The sequence below is a fragment of the Tasmannia lanceolata genome, unplaced genomic scaffold (assembly GCF_043159265.1).
Source record: "Tasmannia lanceolata isolate RefF3 unplaced genomic scaffold, GAP_Taslan_0.1 ptg000020l, whole genome shotgun sequence".
Taxonomy (NCBI): domain Eukaryota; kingdom Viridiplantae; phylum Streptophyta; class Magnoliopsida; order Canellales; family Winteraceae; genus Tasmannia; species Tasmannia lanceolata.
In genome coordinates, this window is record NW_027518697.1 from 3,501,240 (window position 1) to 3,512,245 (window position 11,006).

Consider the following 11,006-nt stretch of genomic DNA (forward strand, 5'->3'; position numbering starts at 1 on the left):
TATTTATCAAGAAAAGTATAGTGGGGCCCACTTCATAGGATGATCCAAACCGTTCATTTGTTGGGCACAACATAAATAAGCTGCACTCTGTGGCTCATCTCCATAAGGTAATTTTTGGGAGATGATATTTTCACCCTTCTCCCCCCATGGTAACATGAACAGTGGGCAGCTTTAACACTTTTTGACGTCAAATCACGTTAAAATGGGGGCGAATGTGTACTGCGTGGGTGAAAATATCATCGCCCTAATTTTATCGAATAGTAAAGGTCTCTATAATATGCAGTCCCACTACAGTGGGTTAGGATCATCCTATGGAGTAAACAGTTCAGATCATCCTTTGAAGTGAACCCCTCTAAAAACTTCACACGCACACACAATATAAGATCTCCTCACAAACATATCAAATGTGGAGATTTTATATGATGTGTGGTGGTATCAACCTATATTTTTCAAAAAAAGAAGAAGAAGAAGAAGAAGTACGTCCCACACTGCAGGATGATCCAAACCGTCCATTTGTTGGGCCACAAAGTAAATAGGCCAAAATCATTTACATAGGATGATCCTAACCCTCCGAACTAAAGAGAGACTTGACATCATCGAAACCCCTATGATCGGAGGGTTAGGATCATCTTATCGAAAAGTTTTTTTTGGGCACAACCTATTTACGTTGTGGCCCAACAAATGGACTGTTTGGACCATCCCATAGAGTGGTCCGTACCTTTTAAAAAATACGGGTTTATACGGCAACACTTTTATTTCTCTCAAATGTGGGCCATTGTCGTGTACACTTTTCTTACACCGCATATATCGCGCCACCAAAAATATCTTGGCCGTTGGTTTTCTCAACATTTCATTGCCGTAATCGAGCGGGAAACCCGTTAGTCTTCACGCAGGCAATATTATTCCCCATATAAATTCCCGCATTTCTCCCCGTCTTTCGCTCTCTTTCTCTCTCTTTCTCTCTCATATCCTCCTTTCATTTTTCTAGGGTTTCAACATGGCGAAAGGAGGACTCCTCGAGAACGGGAGCTTTTCTGACTTATATTCTGAAAATCCTCGATCTTCTCTGATTTTTCTAGGAACAGGTTGTTCTAGCTCCGTACCGAACGCGATCTGCCTTTTACAGCCGTCCGATCCGCCCTGCGAGGTCTGCTTCCAATCACTTTCGGTTCCTCCAGAGCGAAATCCGAACTACAGGTAGAAATTTATGAGATTTTGAGGCTACTTTTGTTTGATTTATGTTTATGTTTTTTTGTCGTTGGATTTTCTGCTGCTAATGGGATCTGAACTCGATCCGAGCTAAGATCGGGTTCCTCCCGAGCGAAATCCAAACTGCAGGTAGAAATCTGTTAGATTTTGATGTTACTTTTGTGTGATTTTATGTTTGTGCTTTTCTCGTTGGATTTTGTGCTGCTTATGTGATCTGAACTCGATCCGAGCTAAGATCGGATTCCTCCAGAGCTAAATCCGAACTACAGGTAGAAATTTGTGAGATTTTGAGGCTACTTTTGTGTGATTTATGTTTATGTTTTTTTTCTCGTTGGATTTTGTGCTGCTTATGTGATCTGAACTCGATCCAAGCTAAGATCGGATTCCTCCAGAGCGAAATCCGAACTGCAGGTAGAAATTTGTGAGATTTTGTTGCTACTTTTGCGTGATTCTATGTTTGTGTTTTTCTCGTTGGATTTACTGCTGCTTATGTGATCTGAACTCGATCCGAGCTAAGATCGGGTTCCTCCAGAGTGAAATCGGAACTGCAGTTAGAAATTTGTGAGATTTTGATGCTACTTTTGTGTGATTCTATGTTTGTGTTTTTCTCGTTGGATTTTGTGCTGTGTGGTCTCGTTGGATTTTGTGCTGTGTGTGTGAGATCTGAACTCGATCCGTGCTAACATCGGTGAATGTAATAAAAATTAAGGTTTTCTTTAGGGTTTTACGGTGTAGAATTTGTTGGATTTGTTGTTTTGGTGCGATTTCAGCTCTGATCAATGGATTTTGTTGAAGCATGAGTTGTTAGGTGTGGGATCTCATGAGATTTCTGTCTGATGCGTCTGATTTGAGCACAAGAGAAAGTGCGGTTTGGGGAATTTGGTTTGGTTTAATGTGTTTAATCATATGTCAGCAAGTTTGTTGAATTTGCTGAAATGTGAGAGCTCTTAAGATTTTTTATATTTAATTTCTTCCTTTTATTTTGGTCGCTACTTTTCTGACTTGTCACATTTTGATGAATGATTTGAGCTCAATTTGAACAATACATCAGTGGATGCTGATTATTATTTTTTATTGTTTTATCCTTTTATGGTACGGGTTCTTTCAGATACCTGATTTTGGTGCATTTTAAGATCTTGAAATTTGAGAATTTTAGGGATTTCTTATGCAACTTCTGTCATATGCATGGCATTAGAGTAGTTCAAACGGTTTGGTTGAAACTCGAGTCTTTCTAGGGCTTTATTCTGTGTGGTTTGTGTTGGATGCAGATTTCCTGTAATTTTTGAGGCATAGACCTAGTACATTTTGCTTTTATTAACTCACAATTGGAAAAACCCGAGATACATTTGTGTTTGGTTGCATGGTTTGGAAATTGTGGGAGGAGTATTGAGAATGATGATCGTAGCCTTTTTTTTAATGGATTGAGAATTATTAAAGGGTTGCTTAGACTGCCCATGTTGATTCAGGGTTGTTTCTGTTAACACTCATATTTTTTCATCCTCTGCATTGAAGCATTGATGTCCCACAAACTTACGGGTACTAGCTTTTCCAGGTGCAATACATCTCTCCTTATTGATTACTCTCATGCTGATGGAGAGCACAACTATATACTGATCGATGTTGGAAAGAACTTTAGGGAACAAGTACTACGGTGGTTTACTCACCATAAGATTCCTCGGGTGGATTCTGTGAGTTCAATCTTTAGAAATACTTTTTCACGTCTTTAATTTTGTTAGCTGTATAAAGTTCCATCATTCACATTCAAAAGCCTTTGAATCTCTTAACTGTGCCGAGAAAAGAAAGAATAGATGATTTCCAAATCCTATTTTTTTCTTCTGTTTTTAAGGAATTAGTGTATGATAAATATTGTCTCCATTCAAACCTACCATCTAGTAGGAATTGATCAAAAGATGAAAAGCCATATATTTAGTACCATGGGAAAGTCCTCTTTGTATACCATCACTCATCACTTCCTAAAGTGCCTCAGTTAACTTTGTCAAACAGAGGCAATATTCCTAAGGCCCTTGCCAATGGAGTATTGCATTATCTAATACCTGCTCAATATGTATCATGGAAAAAAAATTATAGAAATTTTGTATCATTCAGTACACATGTTATTAGCTAACAATGGAAGATTCATGTCAGTTTTTGGGTTGCCTGATACTCATTGTGTTCAACTCTCAAATCATTGCCAACAAATTTACAGTATGCACTTCAATTTTTTAATGTAATCGAAGCCCAATTTTGAAATTGACTTATTTTGCCTTAATTGCAGATTATTTTGACTCATGAACATGCGGATGCAGTTCTTGGTCTGGATGATATACGTGCAGTACAACCATTTAGTCCTACAAATGATATCGATCCCACTCCCGTTTGCCTCACTCAATTTGCGATGGACAGGTGATTTCATCACCTATAGTTAATTGTCTCACATTAAGTATTTTATAGATCCCTTCGTCATTGTCTGAACTCACAGTGTGCATGCTAAAATATCCAAATTTCTTGATATAATACTAAAAGTTGCAATAATGTTGATTATTATGAGGCAGTGCTATGCTCTTCATAGCCGACCCCAACTAGTTTGGGACAAACGCTTAGTTGAGTTGAGTTGAGTTGCTATGCTCTTCATCTTGGCGTTAGCTAACAAAAAATGCAATGCTAGTTAATATGATAAAATTCTGAGATGACGAGGAATAACCCTCTTGGGTAGTTGGCCTCTATCTTTTCACTTCCTTATTTATATCTTATTATTACATTTCACTTAAATAAAAAAGACATTATTATTAGTTAGTGGTTCTTTCCATCTAGCATTGGCTTGGTAGAGCACATAGACTAGACGTTAACTACTTTTGTGATTGTTTTACCAGGACAACACTTTCTGTTAGCTATATTCTTTATGAAAATTCTCCTTACTTTGGGTTCATAACACTCTGTTAGCTAAATTCCTTCAGAAAGTTCTCCGTTAGCAATATTCCTCCAGAAAATTCTCGTTTGAATTGTTATGTTGTGAAATTTTCTCCCAAAGTTGGAGAAAATTTCTCCAAAAAATAGCTGAAGGCAATCCTATGTGGATTTCCATTAATAGCAAGACAGACTTACATGGAGTTGTTAATGATTCTGATTTTCATTAAGTCATTTTATCAGTCATTCAGTCCATCAGTTGTATGATCTGTTTTAACTGTTATCTCACACATGTTCCCTGTACCTCGGAAACAGCATTGCTGAAAAATTTCCATATTTGGTTCAGAAGAAACTAAAAGAAGGCCAAGAAGTGAGGCGAGTTGCTCAGCTAGACTGGAGAATAATCGAGAGCCACTGTGAGAAACAATTTATAACATCAGGCCTACAGTTTGTTCCTTTGCCAGTTAGTTGCCCTAATACTCTCTGTGGTATTGTAACTTTTTACTAGTTGCTATTTCTGTCTTCTACATTGTCTTATTTCCGATTGCTTATTTCTGAATGCAGGTGATGCATGGAGAGGATTATATTTCCTTAGGCTTTCTCTTTGGAGAGAAATCTAGAGTTGCATATGTGTCTGATGTTTCACGTTTTCCTCCTAGCACTGAATATGGTATGCCTTGTTTGCTTCTGTTTCACACTTGAATATACTTATTTTGGAATTCATATACTACATTTTTACAAGGCCCACCATTTTTACTGTGTGGCTTTTAGGACGAAAAGCTTATTTTATTTATGTAACACTTTCTTGGTATTATTTATGGGTTATTTATATAACTTTAATGTATTTCTGTTTATCTAAACATATTTTCTGTCTGTTATGCTCTCCATGGACATAACACAACATACTTATACAGTAACATGTCTTAAGTGTTGGCATATACTGTATGAACACATCAATTTGTGGGATTTCCTATTGTTGTCATTATTAACGAAAGTTGGGGTTAAAGTGATCCCATTTTATGAATGAAAATACTAAACAGATTTTCAAGATCATACTAACTAAAATTCATATGTATAAATAAACAAGAAATATGATTGAGAGGCTGAGGCACATTATGAATATGTTGTCCTTAAGACAAATATCGTCCCTTAGAGGGCCAGCCTTGGCGCAACGGTAAGTTCGCTCCATTGTGACCTGGTGGTCACGGGTTCGAGTCACGGAAACAGCCCCTCTGCAAAGCAGGGGTAAGGCTGCGTAGATCTAGACCTCCCCAGACTCTGCAATGGCGGGAGCCTCGTGCACTGCGCCGCCCTTTTTTTAGGTATATCATCCAGATGCAGTCAGGTTTACCTGCAATTTTCCTCCATGATTCAACAACCATCCTTTCAATCGAACATCCTTGCAGTGTGCACGCACTGACTGAGGACCTGGCGAACATGACTCACAATTTGCCCATGGAGAAAGACAATTTCTAAAACAAAGGAGATAATCACCACATTCCATATCTAACAAGAGAAGGCATGCTAAAGGATAAAAGAGTCCTTCAGAGAAGTGATGATGGGGCCATGGGGGGTGTAAGAATATACCTAGGAGCGCGAATAAGTTAGAAAAATCAGGGTTTTCTTGGGAAGCTTTATTCTATTGGCATTGGGCAGCAGCTGTCCTCTGATGTAAATATATAGTTTTTATTTTTATTTTATTATTCAAGTTACTATTTCGATATATATATATATATATATGAGAATAGAGTTCCAATGGATGATCCAATGGAGCTGATTTTTTGTACACACCCTATCTATGATGGGGCCTTTCAAACGAATGCTTTGGATCATCCTAACAATGTGGGCCCCTTATGTTTTGTGAGCGCCACCTCATATAAGCTATATGAGGTTAACCTCAGGAACCCTTCTCTCTCTCTCTCTCTCTCTATATATATATATATATATATATATATATATATATGAGAGAACATTTAGTTACCTACACACTAGCTTAAAATACAGTGGGGGCCCACATTGTTTGGGTGATCCAAACAATTCATTTGAATGATCCTCACATAGATAGGGTGTCCACAAAAAATAAGATCCATAGGATCATCCTAACCATTCAAACTATGGAGGCAAAAAATGGACTAATTTGTGAAGGTTTATACACGTCCATTTTACCTCCACAAATCGTAGGGTTGGGATGATCCTATGGATCTGATTTTTTGTGGACACCCTATCTATGTGAGGACCATTCAAATGAATTGTTTGGATCACCCAAACAATGTGGGCCCCCACTGTATTTTAAGCTAGTGTGTAGGTAACTTACCTACACAAGTGTGTAGGAAATGTTCTCTCATATATATATATATATATATATATATATATATATATATATATATATATATATATAACAAGAGAAAGAAGCGTCTCCAAGAAAAAATAAAAAATTAACTGTGGCAAAGGAGATAATCACCGTATTTCTATACATAAAAACCGTTTCAAAACAACAAATTAACTACATAAGAAGGATGTGAGTTTGATGTATGTTTGGGAAACTTTGTTTCAAGGGAACCATAAGATGGGTAATTAAAGAACGCTGAAATAAATTTTCTTCAATTAATATCCTTGAGAATTAATTTAATATTGTAAGGAAGAATGGACTTATGGAATCGTGGTCATCTCTCTAGACTCTTCCTCTTGATCTGGCTCATTGGAGCCTCTGGATCGATTCTCTTTCCTTCCCTTTCTACGCTACTCGGATGTTTCTCCTATCCTACTCCACCACCTTCCCTTATGGAGGAGTCGTGGGTGTGGGTCCATGTCAAGGCTAATGCTTATCCTACTCCACCACTTTCCCATATGGAGGAGTCATGGATGTGAGTCCATATCAAGGCTACCATCGTCTTCGACTCCTCTGTGCAACAACTCCTTCCTCCTAGGCAACAAGCTCTCCTCTTCTTCCCTCTCCCCACTTTCCTTGTCGGCTTCTTCCACCACTTCTCCTTCTGCACTTCTCTCCACTTTGTCATCATCGCCAAGGTTCATCCTTCACCAACATGACAGCGTTTGATCTGCCAGTCACTCGTAAAAATTGATGTATATCATTTTTTTCCCCTATTATTTTCCCTTTTCTAGATGCTAGATTTGATTATACACTCTGTATTATGCATTATACTTGGGATTCCTATTAGTAAGTTGTATAGGGCTCTATCTTGCTTTGGAGCTATGATGTGTTGGTATTAATGATTGCGACTTCAAGGTGCTAGATGTGATAACAAATCTCTGAAAATATATTGACACAGAGAAATGCCTAAAATAAGGAAAGATGGAGGATATGCATCTAATACTTAGGAAGGAGATGTGAAACTAGTTCTGTGCCAAAATTGATACATATCAAGACAAGTAAAACCCTTAAAAAAATTCAGTGTTGCTTAGAATGAGTGGAGGTTCTTGTATTCTACATCTAAATTTATATCTTGCTTTTTTTATTAATGAAATTCTTCTGCAGTTATTTCAAAGACTGGAGCTGGACAGCTAGATCTTCTTATCTTGGACACTCTATACAAGGTCAGTTGACAAGTTATGCCATCATAGTTGTCTCTCACTAATATTGGGGAGTAGATATTATTCCTGCTCTTTCTTACATAAATCATAAATGATTATTCAACATATGAGATGGCATGCTTCCTAGTTTTTTCCTATGTTGAACTTTAACCCGACGGTTTTCTCTCTGAGTTTTCTTTCTTGATTTAACTGTCAAGTCACAGTAACCATTAAAAAAACTCTCAAGTTACTGTATTGCTGCTTATGCTTAAAGTGGTCATGTGAAATGGGTTCTGTATTCATTTCTATTGTTGTTACCAATGTCCATAAAAAGGTGATCAACTTGAAGCTTGTCTAAGTTGACTTACTTCAGTCACCCATGTGTTCTGAGCTGAAACTTTAAAATTAGCTAGACTTCATTTATTTCAATGCTAGTTGTTCCATTGTATTATTGAAAAATCAAATGGTCATGTGTATATGACCCGTGTGACCAAGGGGCAACATGGCATAGAGTTCAATTGAATGGTTTGATTTGCTCACAGGACCTATTTTGGGGTGTCTGGGTGCCATAAGTTAGACATCTTAACATACCTTTTGAAGGGGGATACCTTTCCTTCAAATTCTTACTCTAAGCTGGGATCCAGTGATTCATTACGACATTACTAGATATTCTATTTTTCTTTTGTAGAATAATTTGCATACCATATTCCCTTTGCATCTGTCTTGGGTTTTGCTCTTGTACTGAAAAAAAATCCATTCAGGATCTGATATCTATGCAATGAGTTGATACCAGAATGCATAGTTTCAAAAGTCCCCCACATCATCGTTGACTCCCTTTTTCCTTATCGACATTCTTGTTCGAGTCCACGTTTTTCCTGCAAAGTCTATCAAAACTCCTTTGGCTCTCCCGAGTTATGACCGCGTCAACCGAGTACTCTGTGATGACCCTTTTCTTCAATCGGTCCATAATACTTGATCAATGTTCCTAAAAAGGAACATTACATGCTTGGCCACGTCGTGCCAAGTCAACTAGGATTTGCTTTGGCCGCGTTTTGACTGACATCCACATTTTAAAACACTGCTTGAATGAGTTCCCTTACTAATTGCTTGCTACCTATGTTGAGTCAGATATAAACATTGGAAAAGATATCAAACACATGTACCCTGGAAATCCTCTTTTCTTTTCTGTTTTTGAAAGATAAGAAACCCAGAAATCCTACTCTGACACATTTTTAAAGTCATTCTCTAATCAAGGTTTTAAATTTCGGTTTCAGCTATAATTTTGGTCTTCACCGAAACCGAAATTTCAGCGAAAATCCCAAAATTTAGGTCAAAATTCGGTAGAAGCCAACGAAATGTCAGATTTTCTCCCGAAATTTTGGTAATTTCTGCTGAAATTCTGTAAAGCAATAAAGAAATAATATTTTATTGAAATTTCCGACCGAAATTTGTTACGTTTCGGGGATTTCTGTTTCGGAACGTTTCGGTTTAGGTGTTGTCCGAAATCCGGAATTTCGGTTAAAACCTTCTCTCTAATACATAAAGATGTAATATTATAGAAGGGAAATGATAAATTCACCCCTTTTCTTTACATGGGACAGCCAGCTCCAGTGTACTTGTCAATCAGGCCCGTTGAATCCTTCCCACGTGAAGTACAACAACCCCTATGCAGTCATAAGATACACTGCTGCTGGCTGTCCCAAGTTAAAAAAAGGGGGTGGATATGTCACTTCCCTTATAGAAGTACTGGTTCATAATAGCATAAGATACAGAAGCGTGTGGCTAGTAGAACATGCTAGTAGAATTACACTAAAACTATATATCTATAAATAATGTAAATGATACCAAAATATAGAAAAAGATTAATAAGATTATTTCCTTGTACTCATGCTGATGTTTGTTCATCTTGAGCTTAGTATGTGTTTTCCTGATACATTCTGATTCCGTGATTCGAGGCATTTTTCTGATGCATTTTTCCTTTTCTAACCTGTGCAGAAGGGAGCTCATAATGTTCACTTATGCTTGCCTCAGGTTTGTAGTTTTGCAATTTATTAAAATTTCATTCTACCTTAAATTTCTTGAAGGGCAAAATTTCCTATGCCAAAGCTGGTTATATTTTCAGACTCTTGATGCTGTGAAGAGGATCTGTCCGAAACGAGCTCTATTCATCGGAATGACCCATGAATTTGATCACCACAAGGACAATGAGGAACTTGCAAAATGGTCTAGAAGGTATAGGAAATTACAACTCCACCTCTGAATATTCTAAAACTCACTCGTAAAATTTGAATTTGTGAGGCTTATTCAGTTTAGGGTCGGCTCATGCGCTTTTCTGTTTCTTCCCAATCTGGGTCAGATTCAGGAGTCTAAATATCGAATTCTTAATCTAGTCAAAGTTTTTGAACACTATTTTAATTAAACTTGCAAATGAAGCCTTCCCAATTTAGTCTACTGATATTGCGTTGAATATTCTATATTCAGAGAAGGGATCCCGGTCCAGCTTGCACACGATGGTCTGAGAATCCCCATTGACTTGTAATGAGGTAAGTCATATTTCCTTGTGGAAATGGTTGTACTCCAATCTTTAATCATACTAAGGCCCTGTTCATTCTGGATTTGAGAATCAATTTTTGTCCAAAACTGGTTATTGGACTCAAAATTAAACGTAAATCTGAGGCCAACAATCAGTTTTGGACTCACATTCGGTTCTCAAAATCCAAAACGAACAAGGCCTAAATGTAATATCCAAATAGATTATCAGTAGGATGTAGATTTTTTTTTGGAGGCGAAATCGATGATTGGCATTATGCATGTTCTCAGATCAAAGTTGAATGACGAATTAAAGGCCGAAGCCAAATATCTGTTGTTACATCTGTCGCGTAGAAATATTAAAATTTCTTACAGCCCTAATTCTAAGGGAAAAACCATTTACTGAAGTATGCTATGGTAGAAAGTATTCAAAAGAAGTTCAAAAGCAGTTGCCATGAAATTCACAGGTTTCTCAATTAATCAGAGATCACGATTTGTGTTTAGGTTTGAAAGCTTGAAAATTCTACAAGTCCCAATGGGCATGTTTGTAAAATCATTTGTTTGTGTATGGACTTTTATAAATTGATACAGAGGAAGCTGGCAAGAGCATTGGTCTTGGATTCACTGCTTTCCTTTTACTGTCCTGGTTTTTACGTTGTTATCTTGCTACTAGAAGCTTACGTTTTGATCTATTTCTTCTCTAATTAATGGTAAAATCTTTTTAATTTTTTCTGTGATTACTAGTAAATCTTTTAATTTTGTAAGTTTTAGATCTTAGGAAATATGAATGTAGCTCATAGGTTTTGTTTCTCAAGGAAAAGTGTTGTTTTTCC

At 37.2% G+C, this 11,006-nt stretch overlaps 1 protein-coding gene across 1 annotated transcript; it reads left to right on the forward strand.

The window, feature by feature from the left end:
• The first annotated feature begins 931 nt into the window (after positions 1-931).
• LOC143854986 (putative hydrolase C777.06c) lies at positions 932-10,790 on the forward strand. The gene is made up of 10 exons (XM_077365139.1): positions 932-1,197; positions 2,762-2,897; positions 3,485-3,612; positions 4,429-4,576; positions 4,678-4,783; positions 7,610-7,668; positions 9,640-9,675; positions 9,767-9,876; positions 10,126-10,187; positions 10,465-10,790. Exons 1-9 carry the CDS (start codon positions 998-1,000, stop codon positions 10,181-10,183), a joined length of 981 nt encoding a protein of 326 aa, XP_077221254.1. The 5' UTR covers positions 932-997; the 3' UTR covers positions 10,184-10,187; positions 10,465-10,790.
• Positions 10,791-11,006: the final 216 nt, after the last annotated feature.